Genomic DNA, 14,050 nt, shown 5'->3' with positions numbered 1-14,050 from the left:
TGTGGTGGTTTCCATCTCTGGGGAAGGATGTGCCTTTAGATGATCTCACTCTTCTCACTTTTGCTGATTGTTAAGATTGTCAGTACTTGTGAGCAGGTCAACAGATGAAAGAAAATAAGTATGTAAGAAACTGGAGGGCTGAGAGAAGTAGCATAGGACATTTTGTGTGCTCCTTGCCCAGCCTGAATAACTAGTGTCTATTTTCAAAAACTAAACGGTGGCTGGTTTGTTGTTTGGTTGGTTGGTTTTGGTTGTTTTTTTTTGTTTGTTTGTTGTTGTTGTTGTTGTTTTGTTTGTTGTTGTTTGTTTTGTGTGTGTGTTGTTCTTGTTGTTGTTTTTTATTTTATATTTTTAGACTTTTTTACTTCTGTGAATGTCATTTCTCTCTTCAGGTTGGCACAGTTAAACAAACTGTTCCAGCTGGAACAGAAAGCAACTGCCCTCTTTTTCAGGGCTCTATCCTTTGTGAGCACACCGAACCTGTGCTTAGACCCTCCAGGATCTTGTAGTCATCTTCTGGTACCATTTGAAGTCTCAGGCTTTCATATTATTATGCTGTTCTATATATATGATGCTTTCCTGAAGTTGCAATGATAATTAATAATTTATAGATTGTAGAAACTTTGTCTCTTGCTGACAGTATTGTATTGTGGATTGTATAGATTCTCTGTAATGTAATTACAGTTGGAAAATTGACTTCCACTTGAAGCTTAGAGAAATTTATCTTGATGTTTTAATGACCTCATGAGGTTTACTCTCTGAGTGAGTCTGGGTGACAGCGTCTTCCAAAACTTTTTATAACTTTTTTTTTTTTTAATGATTTCTGATAATTTTTCTTCTTAAAGCAATTGGAATGGGTCATTATAAGCCTTGGTAGTCCTCATTCCTGTTAGTACTAGAAGTGACTAAAATGCTGATGGCAGTAAGAAAAAAACATATATATATATATTTGAAAAACTTAGAGAGGCATTAACAGAAGGACAGCAGTATCAAGTGAGATCAAGGGTCCAGCATGCCCAGGATCCTCTCTCCACATGTCTGGGGAAGAGCAAAAAGAGGGCAGGCATATTACATTAAGTAAGACAGTGATCAGTGTATGCTGTGTAGGTACACAAATACACCAAGTACACATAAAAACTATCAAGATGCAGGTACATGTCTATATGAAAAGCTTTTTCCTAAGGTAATCTCAACAGGCAAGAAAATATCAGCTTTTTATCACAGAAACATCTAGGTTGGAAGAGACCTCCAAGATCACCTAGTCCAACTTCTGACCTAACACTAACAAGTCCTCCACTAAACCATATCATTAAGGGCTACATCTAAACGTCTTTTAAAGACCTCCAGGGATGGTGACTCAACCACTTTCCTGGGCAGCCCATTCCAATGCCTAACAACCCTTTCGGTAAAGAAGTTCTTCCTAATATCCAACCTAAACCTCCCCTGGCACAACTTTAGCCATTCCCCCTCGTCCTGTCACCAGGCACGTGGGAGAATAGACCAACACCCACCTTGCTACAGCCTCCTTTAAGGTACCTATAGAGAGCGATAAGGTCGCCCCTGAACTTCCTCTTCTCCAGGATGAACAACCCCAGCTCCCTCAGCCGCTCCTCGTAAGACTTGTTCTTCAGACCCCTCACCAGCTTCGTTGCCCTTCTCTGGACTGTCTCGAGCACCTCGATGTCCTTCCTGTAGTGAGGGGCCCAAAACTGAACACAGTACTCGAGGTGCAGCCTCACCAGAGCCGAGTACAGGGGGACGATCATTTCCCTAGTCCTGTTGGCCACATTGTTTCTTATACAAGGCAGGATGCTCTTAGCCTTGTTGGCCACCTGAGCACACTGCTGGCTCATATTCAGCCGACTATCAACCAATACTCCCAGGTCCTTCTCTGCCAGGCAAAATGCTTGATGCTTGAAATTTTCTCCAGATGCTTGAAATTTTGTCAGGAACCACTGATGCCTGTTCTAGTTGTTCTTACAGATTTATTTCTTAGAACAGACTGGAAATGATGGTGTGTGTGTTTGTATACAGTTTTAATGCTCTGGTCTTGCCTCTTTTTAGATTCTGTAGCTTTTACACAGCTTGATTATAACCCATCTTCTGTTTTTTTTGCTGTTTGTTTTGTTTTGTTTTTGTCATTGCTTTTGGATTTTTTAATGCAGTGCCAGTGGCAGATATAAAAGCTGTTGTGACTGGGAAAGACTGCCCTCACATGAAGGAGAAAGGAGCTCTTAAACAAAACAAGGTATGTTTCTCAAACTCTTATAAATGCATACCCTGGAATACAAAGCTTGTCAACTTGACCTTCCCTAAACTAATACAGATATTTTTCATTCCAGTCTGCCACCTTTCTGTATATACACACACACTTTGTTTTCGCCTCAGCCCATCTGAGTTAAATTATTAGGACAGCCTACTTTCCTTTACTCAGATTTCATGACAGATGTGCATTGTGATATGCCCAGAGCACATTAGGATAGTCTTTAATAGTGATGCCTTCTACCTCTAAAGTCAAGCGGTTTTGACTGCTGCTATAGAGCAGAGCAGCAGTGACTGTTGGTATCTACTCTTACGTTGTCTCTGATAAATAACTAGCTTGTTCCAGCTGTATTCTCCAATGAGTTGACATACAGTGAACACAGGCACATGCCAAAATTGCAGTTAATGTCCAGCTGTTGATAACTTCAAATCCATTCAGGTAGAAAAATTACTGCCAACAAAAGGATGTATGGTAGATGCTAGGTAGTTAATGAGGTGAATAAGGATGTGTTCAGCAGTGCATTTGGAAAAAAAATGTAGGAGACATGGTTAGCTTCAATTAGATTTATGCTACGTTTCAGAATTTCAGGTTGAGCTTAAGCTAAGACTCAAGTTGTACACTGCCAGAATCTTGCACGTTTTTGTTAGTAACAATTGCCACCACAGCAGGAAGAAATTGAATTACTAGCAAAGTCTCACTTATTTGATGGTGAAGGTATTCATACCATATCATATGATATATATTAATGAAATTTCCATTGGGTTGTGCTGTCTGACCTTACAAGTAAGAATGAGATCCTAATGATGTTCAGTCTGACCTAGAACCACAACCTGAGCTTTGTGAGACGGATCAGAGGATTTGAGTCAGTTTCTAGTTAACTGAAATTGAGGAGTTTGGGGTCCAACTAGAAAGAGATTTTGGTGGACAAAATTCTAAAGTTAAGAGTTCCTGCTTCGAGACTTTGAAAACAAAATGCACACACCTAGTATCCAAATAAAATATGGAGAAAACAATTCTGAGAGGAGCTATAGAAAATGAAAGGACACTGTCAAAACTATGTCACACAACTGTTGCAGCTTCATTGCTGACTTTTCTTGCCTTAACTATGGCTGGAGGGAGATATACAGAGCATCTCAATTGTTCATGTATAAGAAACACAGGCAAAGATGCTTTAAATCTATCAGGATACCGTCATTTCTTTTCAGCATTAACTTTACACGGTCAGAAATGAAAAAAAGTCAAGCCAAGCAAGGAAAAAAGTCCCAGGAGTATCTTTCCTTGTTAATTTTTGGAATCAGAGCACTAACACACGTGCACAATAGATTGCATACAACTCATATCTCAAGTTACAGATGAACCATCAACAGCATTTTGCTGGGGCATTTATATGATGCATATAAAGTATTTTTAGTGCTTCCTTGTCTTAGCTCTCATATGTCCTCACAAAGAGGAAAGATAGGAGCAACGAAAGCAGTGGGTGTCAGTGACGGAAATGTGTCATCTTTATGGAGCAGTAATGTCTAGATAGTATTTAATGCTAAATAGCAGAGCTGCAGATCATTTTGTCCTCAGCTGTCAGCATTGTCCCATTTCCTTGGGTAAAATGGCTTTGGACTGGTGTAAACTTCTGGCTGGGGATGTGAAGATCAGGAGCTGATAGGTAGCACATCTGCATCCACAGCTGTTGTACAATATTGCAACAACTTAACCAGCATCATAGGAATAACACATCATTGTTTGCTGAGTACCAAGTTAATGTGGACAGTGAGATGAAAAGGAAAAAGCCCAGCACAGGATGCAATTTGGCTGATTTTGATGTATGAAACCTTTCCCTTCTTGGAATTTCACACTTGGTGATATATTTTTTGAGAGGTCTTTTTGTTTGGTGCTTTCTCTGTGTGTGTGTGTGTGTGTGTGTATTTATAAGGTGTATATATATACATATATTGACCACCTTAATGTTTATTTATTGGCTGAAAAGAAAATAGAATGGCAGAATGCCACTGCTCTGAATATAGCTGGAACTGGCAGAATGTCCATAACAAAGGCTTCAGCATCTCATCATTTGCTGGCACATGGCTATTATTCTTCCAGTGGGATCATTTAGAAATAAATAAGAGTTAAACTTAGTTGAAATTTGCATGCTTATGAAGCTGGAACAACATGATAGGACCAGACCTGAGTCCATCATTGTTCATCTTGTGTTCTTAAATTTGAAGTCCCCTTTTCTGACTCTTGAGTAATATTAATTAATTTCAAGGACAAGAAATATACTAGATTTTGCAGCATTCAAAACAAAGCTTGAGAGAAGAATTTGGATAAAATATTGCTGTGTATTTGTACATATTCTTCTTTCAACCTTTATTTGCTGATGCAGCAGGCTTCAGGCTTGATGCGTTTTTATTCAGCAGAACTGATTCTGCTCACTTCGCTGTTCCTTTGCAGCTTCCCTTTTATTTCATGTTGGTTGAACAAGTGCCCTGCCACTGCATGTATATGTAATTCTCTGAAGAGGTTCTTCTGACTCTGGCAAGTAAACTTAACATGGCTGTTATCTCAGCCTTTGGCAAAAGACATTGGCTGAGGCTGTTGACAACAGAGTAGGGAGAGGTACTGAGGTCATTACAGCTGCATGGGATCACTCAGCTACAAAGACTTAAGATATCAGTTTATCATAAATAGTGTGTCTCCTATTGGCCTATATGAGAGACTGAAGGAGAGAGGGAGAAGTTTTGGGAATGGAAGAGCATGTTTCCCCTCATACCACCTGCAATAGCTTTCCCTGTGGAATTGAAACCAATTGAAATTCAATTCCCTGTGGAACTGAAATGTCCAGCAACCAGGTGCAGCCTCTTTTTTCCTGTTTTCAGGAATGTACCTCAAAAGAGAGGCACATTGTGGGTCCCAGTGCCATTTCCCTTTGCAAGCATCTAGGGAAGGACAGATGTCTGAAATGTGCAAGGGTGGAAGGAGTTAAAAGTGTCAAGGGAGTGAGTTCGTCAGGTTGAGGTGGGGGTGGGGTGTAAAGCAAAACAAAGAAGGAAGGAACTGATTTTCCTGGAAGGAAGAAATGATAGGGGAGGAAGACCAGAGACCAAAAGATCTAGATCTGGTGTAAAAGGCTGGAGTGGAAAATGACTTTGAGAAAAATTGAGAAGTAGGACAGAAAACAGAAGAGATGGCTAATGGAGACTGAACAGTTTTCCTTTAGGAACTGTTCATTCCTCAAAATCCTCACCTGTCGTTGATGAGAACATAACAAAACCGTGTGGGTGGTCAGCCACAGGTAAGCCAGCTCAACTACTGAGACCACTGTCAGTGTGGAGGGACAATTGGCAACTCCAGCTCCTTAGGCTTCCATTTCCCTTGATGGTTTGCTGTGCCTGAGATGATAGAGATGCTGGAGTCTGGAAGTTGTAATTCCTGAGCCTTTAAGTCCCAGTAGCAGCCAACAAAGAAGCTGAACTGGAGCCAGGGCTGCCAAACTTCCACTTTCCCACATAAAAGGAAGCTTGGCACCTTCGGTCTAGGCCTTTCTGTCTACTTGACTGGGAATGACCAAACCTGTGTCCTTGGGATGTTCCTCTTTCAGGCAGGAATTTTCTCTTCTTTTCCTTTGTTTGAAATAAAGAAGATCTTCAGTCCTTTGAAATTCCTCAAAGGACAAATATTCAGAGGCCAGGCTTGTAGGATTGTTGGCCTTCATGACATTCAGGAACTTCATAGTAGAGTAGTAAAAGCCCTTTTTGCAATGATGTATTTCATTTTCACAACCTCAGTCACATGACTTGGCATGTTCTGATGTCAATAATTTATAACACTCTGTGAGGAGATAATGCCAGGTTTGTGTGGGTAGAGGTAAATTTGTTTGTGTAATGAGAGATATCACTCTTAATAAGGTGTGGCTGAGAGACATGCCTAAAACTCCAAAAGGCTATGTGAAGCATGAGCAATTTGTTTGCTTAATGCACCAACGGTATTAGTAGCTGCAGCTTCCTTGGGCACAGACTTGTCTCCTGTGGCTTGGCAATACAGCAAATGGGACCTAATAACTAAATTCAAGGAAACCAACAGCATTTCCCATGAGATCCTGATCTATGCTCAGCCAAGATTATCCCTAAGGATTACAAGTTTTTATGATTCAGATTCTGCTCTTAATCAGACAGGTTCAAAAATGAAGTAACCCTTACTGAAATCCAAGAATCTGTGCCAGTTTTGAATCACGAGATCAGGTTAGGAATCCAGACCAACATTTATGCTGCAGTTCCTGCAGTCAAATCTTCTGTTTTAAAACCAGGTGTAGTAAATTTAAGAAGCAATGCTCTTGTTGCTGCTGGCATGCAGGGCCTGTTGTCAGCTGAGAGTCAGCGAAGGTGACCAGTATTGGTACTGTGAGGCTCAGGAAGACAAGAGGCATAAGGAATAGGACTTATGATACAGATTAAAGTAGTTCTGAGTCAGCATTCTCCTGCTGGAGCCATTTTTTTTTCCCCACAAAGTAATTATTTCTGTATCAGCTAGCTTACAGGTTGTGAAATTCTTGTAGCAGTGCTTGTAGTGATGTGTGCAGTAACCATTATAACATTATGTGCTTACTGCTGGACAGTGAAAGTTCATTATTTATTCAAATTGGTTGTGTTTCCCCATAGGAACCTAGCTCCAGGTGCCTTTTAGGGAAGACCCACGCTTAATGAATTCACTTTGGCAACCTTTAAAATTCCATCTTTAGTGCTGAGGAGAAAAATGATGATTTTTCCTCTCCTAAGATTAATTTTGGTCTTCACAACCAAGTAAGCCAGATTGTTCAGTTTGAGTCTTCTGATTCTCATTCAGGTAAAGACAAAATGACAGAAATCTCCTGAGAATTAATAATTTCACAGATTTCCAGCAGTGAACAAAAACATCAGTATATATCAGAAGATTAACTGTCCTGACAAGATTTTTGACATAGGGAATCAAACCTAGAGAATTTTGCTAGTTTGCAAGTCAATCCATGCAAATTGAAGAAACCATGGGCCTTCACAGAGAGTTTGTTGCATGTGTACTATTATCGGTTATATTGATTTTAGTCCTCACCATTACCTAGCTCAAATCTGAACTCAAAGTAATCTGTGACCAAGTGAGTAGCAGTCAGCACTAAGCGAGGTGAGTTAGCTTCATCTGAAGCATCTGTGTTGGGCTTCGTGCAGTCTGGTACTCCTGCATCTTTGGCCAGGCAAGGGGAGTATCATAACCTATTTTCTCACTTGTTTTGGGGAACAAGGGGTAGTAAAGAAAGAAAGATCTCAATGCCTGAGTGCTTCTCATGGTGCATTAACATATGTTTCTTTGTCTTATTCCAGGAAGTGCTAGAGCTTGCGTTCTCTATATTGTATGACTCAAGTGGCCAGTTGAATTTCATTGCTCCGGACAAGCATGAGGTAAGTCAAGTTTGGGGTACAGAAACTTCTTTGAAGCCTTCTTAGTTCCCTTGTGGTAGCAGCCAGCTTTTAAGGAACATAAGAATGGTCATGCTGTCACAGAGTACAGGACAATCTGAACCTGTGTCATATCTCACAACAACCTGAAAGCACAGGGATTAGTATGTGAGCAAGACCTTCTGCAATCTTCATGCATATCCTGAGCTACATGTTTTCTATTTGAATGCCATAGAGCACCATGGGATCTGAATTCCAGGACAGTATTTCTAAGCCCTACTGAAATGCATACCATAAGAGAAAGAAAAGAGCTTGGGCACAGACCTCACAGTTACACAGACCTTGCTCATCATTTCCTGGTGTAATAAAGATTTCTCTTTGTCTGGTCTGCTTTAGACACTAGAGTATTTTGCTGTGTGTTCACTTTGGTGAACTTTATTTCAACACCAATGATATGCACAGGCAGGCTGTTCATGAATCACTGCTGTCCTCAGATCATCTTGATCGTGCCAATATAATCAGGGGAAGTTTTACCATCCCTAGGTCTCAATTTCAGCCAATGACTTGTGTTCTCCAGAACAGCATATCCCATTTTCTTCATTTCATGCTGCTTAAGACCATTTATGACAGGTGATCACAGAATGTCCTTTCTCTTGCATCTCCATAGGTTGATGCAAAAGGGGTTTGCAATCGGTCTCACTTGCATAAAGACAGTTTAAATACAAATAGCAAGGCACAATGGCAGTCTCCCCCCGCTCCTTTCTCTTACTTGATAACAAAACAAAATAGACAACATCATTGCCTTTTGGAAGATGATGGAACTAATTTATCTAATTATGTGGAATAATCAAAAGTGATTCACTCCGAGAACTTGGAATTTCCAAATAAAGATTTAGCAGAGTACCCTGTATTAAAAAAGTAAAGAAGTAGTAAAGTTTTCCCTTCTTGTCTGTAAAGTCACAGGAGTTAGTTTTTCATCTGCACACTTATTTTATGGTGTTACGTTCACCTCAGTCTCAGTTCAGGTCACAGGTCTCAGTTCAGGACACTGCCTCGAGATGATGAAACACAGAAGACTGCATTTAACTGCATTATACTGTAGTGTTATTAAAGTGCATGAAATTGCATTGCAAGTGAAGTATATTTAGTTACACAGCTTCAACATTTGCAATTCTGGATAAAAACCTTCAAATAAAAGTTAATTTTAGGAGAAGAAATGAGGTTATACTCATTTGGATTTTCCTGGGTATTAATTTTTGAGTGTCATTTTCAAGTATGTTCATTCCAGAGAAAGATTTGCTGGTCAATTTTCATCCAAGAGAAATGAGCAGTAGGCTCCAGGCATAATGCACCATTAGAGCTGTCAGTCTAAGCCAAACACAATCGTCTTCATCTTTTAAACTGGATGTATGTTAGAGGCTTTCTGATATAAATTCTCCAGAAATTAAATTCTAGCCTGTTTCAGCTCGTAAGAGCCATTGGTCATGAAAATCAACAATTTTTTCAGCTACTTCTCTGGCAAATATAGCTTAAGGTTTCAAGTGTATTTTAATGGTCTAAATGTTCAACAACTGCTACTGCATCCTACTGATGGGCAGTAGCATCGTGAGATGTACTAACCCCTTGCTAGTGGTTGTGATAACATGCCTATTATCTTTATTTCTCTTTTTGATCATGTGCAGCTTCTTTGAAGCAAAATGAGTATGCTCAAAAAAGGGGCTAAAGGCAGCAATCTCTGCTGCTACTTCACAGTTCCCAAGTGAACATTTCCCAAAGGGCACCTCCCTTTCCCTGGACTTTTTCATGGCCTATAGAGGAGTGAGTTGCAATTCAAGTAAAAATTACAAGTATACAGAGGGAGCACCCATGAGGGAAAGCAAATAAGTTGTTCTGAAGCTCATGACTCTTCATCAAAGTGACTGAGATGCTTGTTGATAAAAATGCTGGCTTAGCCATGTTGTCAACTTGGGAGATTTGATAGGTAACATCTCTTGATTTCGAAAGCTTTGCATGAAGTGCCAGAAATATTAGTGCATTATGTTAGTACATGAAATCTGTAAGGTCAGACTTACGGGGTGATTTTTTTCAAATACTTCTGCAGTCCTTGTGATTGTAGAGAGATTTGAATTGGGAATAGAGTGTGACCTAAAAACAAAAATAGAACTAGGATCATAGGATAATTCAGATTGTAAGAGACCTTGGGAGGTCCTCTGTTCAACCTCTTGCTCAGAGCAGGTCAGCAGTGAACTCAGATCAGGTTGCTCGGGGCTGTATCCAGATGGATCTGGAAAACCTTCAAGAATGGAGCCTGCACAACCTTTCTGGTTGTCTGGTTCCGCTGCTTGACTCCCAAGGTATTTCTTTAATAAAATCTCATTACAGAACCAATGTCGTTGAGATTTGGACCTCATTTTTTTACTCTTAAATTTGGCAATACCCTTAGCCATCTGTTGGAGCTTACTGCTAGCCAGAGAATTCAGCACTGTGAGATCACTCCATCGTATTTGTTTTTCATTTGAATACTAATAGCTGGTTTCAACTACACAGCAAAAAGGTGGATTAATCTTATCCTTGATTTTTGACAGAGAAACTGATGAGGGAAGCTATAATTAGGTTTCATTGGAATTTTATGAAAATGAATCTGTAGTAAATTAATTTTTCAGTGGCTCTTAGTCTGTTTTGCATATTAAAAAGAAAAAAGCTTCTGAATGAGTGCCTCTGTTTTTCCACCATCTCATTAGGATTTCTCTCTGCTCAAAATGTGCAGGAGTTTAATTAGATGCACTTGCCAACATGGAGATTAGAGAGGAAGCCCCTTTTCCAGGCCATTGCACTCATCTGAATTGTGGCCAGAATTTGGTTTCTGTGGGCCCTGAATGAGTTACATCTGGAAGAGGAAAGAACCGTAGTTCTGCTTTCTGGCTCACTGCAATTCCTCCTTGGAGAAAGTGCTGGCTATACTCACTGAGCAGGTGATGGACGATTTACGTCAGGTGCTGCATCTATTGAATGGATGCACTGCACTTATGTAACCTGAGCAGAGCCTTTTGCCTTTCTGATCCTTTTCTTAAAATGAATACTGGGGAAACTTTCCCAAATAAAGATTTTAAGTTGATAGTAAAAAATAAATAAAAGTAGTATGTTTTAAAATAATTACATTTCTAGGATAGCTCTTTTCTTGATAATCTGCATACACTCCACAAAAGCTGCATACTTTAAAAGTCTTCAGTGACATACTTTGAGGGCCTAGAATAGGCAAGGTAATTGCTTCCTTAGTACTGTGAGCAGGACAGCCTGAACCATCAAGTCTTTTCTAGATAGCTAATCTCATACCAAAGCTGCAGCATGGCTTTCCAACACCCTGGATGAAATTCTAGCTCTGCTCCTGTTTCATTACTGACTTAAATGGGTCGGATTTCACTTTGGATGTTGAAGTGTGTTAACTATCCTATTTTAAATGCATGCCCTTTTTCTAGATGGAGACATACCCCAAGAGGGGGTTTTCTCTCTGTCTTAAAAATAATCTTCATTTCTGCTGTAGGATGAAGTCAACTGTGACTATCTTTAAACTTGGCAATATCATGTAGCAAATGGTCAGCTAAATTTAAAATCCATTTTTTTTTTGGCATGAAATCTAGCAGAAGTATTTGTAAGATAAAAATGTAGTTACGGTTGATTTAATTTTCCCCTGCAAACTAGGACACAAGTTCATGATTGCAATCTTTATTTTTAGATGGTAGCATTTGAGTACGTCTGTTCATAGTTGCATAAATGGCTTATAGTAATAAATGAAAGGGACTTGTTTGATTTAAGTTGACTGTAGATCACCAATCTCCAACTGCTTTGTTGCATATTAAAAATATTCAGCCCATGTTTATCTCAAGCTGTCAGTCATTGAGAAAGATAACATCTCCTATTATGAAAAAGTTAACAACAAAGAGAAGGGATTTAGAGGCCAGTTCAGCATTTGCAGCATTTGGAATTACACCGGGTAGCTTGGCATTTAATTTTCATGAAGGACACAGCATTGACTGACTGCAGTTTTTGCAATATGTTATTTTGTGCTCTGTAAAATAGTGGTAAAGTAGGCATGGGTATGTCAATGGGAGCCTATTCCCACACATGTCAGTTGATACCACCTTATTATGGCTTGTTTTGCTGTAAATTAGATAGTTGGTAGAGGATTTCTTACAGAAGGAGTAAAGGTGAATTTTGGCTGGTATTCACCTCACCTAACTTAGCTGTCTTGGAATTAAAAGTTTGGTGTAGGATAATCAGGCTCTCTTCTAAGTACTGGGGAAAGAGAAAGACGGGGAGAAGGAGGCATCTCCATATGTTCGGTGTCCTAGGTTAGGTATCATTCTTTCTCCCATAACTGTTGAGAACAAGAAGCTTGGAGGAGATACCTAACTGTCCAACCACCTACATATTGTCATTTCTTCTCAGTTTAAGGGAGTTCTTCACCTATTTTCTGAGCACATCAGTGGAACATGCCTTCTTCATAATACAAGCTGGTAGAATGAATCAACCTCATTTTAGGTCTCCTTGAGGGAGCAGTAACTGTGGAGGACCAAGCCAGACAAACAATTTATGTGCAGAAAGTCTATTAATGATAATTTTTATCTTTTCCCCATGCAGTATTGTGTATGGACCGATGGGCTGAATGCCCTCCTTGGGAAGGATATGTTGAGTGATCTAACGCGGAATGACTTAGACACGCTGCTCAGCATGGAGATAAAGCTACGCCTCCTTGACTTGGAAAACATACAGATCCCAGATGCTCCCCCACCTATCCCAAAGGAGCCCAGCAACTACGACTTTGTCTATGACTGTAACTGAGGCTGCCACTGAAACTTGCTTCGAAACTGGAAATATTATAACTGGAGAGATATAAAAAAAAAAAAAGGAAAGAAAGAAAAGAAGAGTTTGTGAGAAAAAAAGAAAAGCCGGTTGTGCACCTTGGATTTTGGCTTTGGGGAGGAGTGTAGAAACACTTGCATTCCTCCCTGTTCCCTGCATCCCATCCTTCCCCATTCCCATCTTCCCCATTGCTCATCCAAATCCACATTGCTTTAATTAACTTTTAATTGCAGGCCATTGGCCTTGCTTAAGGCAAAGACTGCCACTAAGAAGCACCCTCCCAAGGACTTTTTTTACATTTTTAATACTGGAATAGACATTCTTAACTAAAGGATGGTGTTATCAAACTGCATGCCTGTGACACCCACTTGGCAGGGCAGAGGCTTTAACTGGAAGGAGGAGGGAGGTAGGGAGCAGAAGCAGCTACTGTAAGCAGATTTCCCCAGGCACTCCCAAGAGTCTGCTCACAACTGAATCCAATGCAATGACAAAAAAAAATGTTAACTGCTTCCCAGTACTCACGCCATTCGTCACTGTCATTATTCTTTCCACTGTCATCTCAATTCTCGTCACCAGCCTTCACCTAACTGATCAGCTCCCATAATGGAAAGTCTGCAGGTTTTTGCTGTACCATACGCTGCAATGCTGCAACAGCTTTTAACTTCTTTTCCTCCCAGCTCTTAAATAGGCCTACACTAGCAGATCACTAGTACAAACTGTGTATGAAGCCACCGTTGTGTCCTGTCCCTGTAGCATTCCCTAAGCCTCAATTGCCTCTAAAATTGGCTTGTTGCTATTCAAAGTGATTTTTATTTTCTTGGTCCAAAGTTCAATAGTAATTTCCACAAATTAATTATAACTGCCAAACATTCAGGTTTACATTGTTGTCATTGCTACAGTTTTAAGAATTTGCAAGGGATTTTTTTTTGTACGGGTTCTAATTTTTTTATTTTATTTTGCCAAACAAATATATTTAAAGAAAACTAATTTCATTGTGAGTACTTTGGGGGGGCAATATTTTTACTTAATTTCCATTTGGAACATTTGCCCTGGAGGGAGAAAACAATATTCCCTTCAACTTTGCCGTTGAATAAAAATCTGAGTTGTGATGATTCTTGGAACATTGTTTTTCTTCTGAAGTTGTCTTTTATTCTTTATGGTGCTAGCAATTCTCAAGTGTTTGTTCCAAAGAGGAGAGAGAAAGGCTGAATCTTTCTCATCTGCATCTGATTTAATTATTCGTTTGTGGTGACAAGGATAAGGTGAGTCCAGAGATCTCCACTTGCCATAGGTACACAAGCCTTCCTGTAACAAGGAGCCTTTCAGAAATCTAAAATCAAACCGCAGTGATGTTCTCATGGTCAGTTCAAGGCTGCTGCCTTGAGCCTGTGTGCTATCGTACCTGTACTTGTGCTTCCATTTACTCTATGGAGAGGGTTCCCTCCCTGCTCTTCCTTTTCTTCTAGGTATTTCACCAAGTTCAGTCTCTCATTAAGTGCTGGGTCTAGAT

At 39.9% G+C, this 14,050-nt stretch overlaps 1 protein-coding gene across 6 annotated transcripts in view; it reads left to right on the top strand.

Moving 5' to 3' along the window:
• ELMO1 (engulfment and cell motility 1) overlaps positions 1 to 13,661 on the top strand; it is a 305,675-nt gene extending 292,014 nt beyond the window's left edge. For all 6 annotated transcript variants that reach the window (XM_048075572.2, XM_048075567.2, XM_048075571.2 and 3 more), the window contains 3 exons: positions 2,166 to 2,248; positions 7,606 to 7,683; positions 12,319 to 13,661. In XM_048075572.2, coding sequence (XP_047931529.1) covers positions 2,166 to 2,248; positions 7,606 to 7,683; positions 12,319 to 12,519 — 362 coding nt within the window. In that variant the 3' untranslated portion in view covers positions 12,520 to 13,661. The remainder of the gene's footprint in view (positions 1 to 2,165; positions 2,249 to 7,605; positions 7,684 to 12,318) is intronic.
• The last annotated feature ends 389 nt before the right edge of the window (positions 13,662 to 14,050 follow it).

Source organism: Anser cygnoides, chromosome 2 (assembly GCF_040182565.1).
Source record: "Anser cygnoides isolate HZ-2024a breed goose chromosome 2, Taihu_goose_T2T_genome, whole genome shotgun sequence".
In the NCBI taxonomy this organism is placed as follows: Eukaryota; Metazoa; Chordata; class Aves; order Anseriformes; family Anatidae; genus Anser; species Anser cygnoides.
This window is presented reverse-complemented; position numbering and strand designations above follow the sequence as displayed.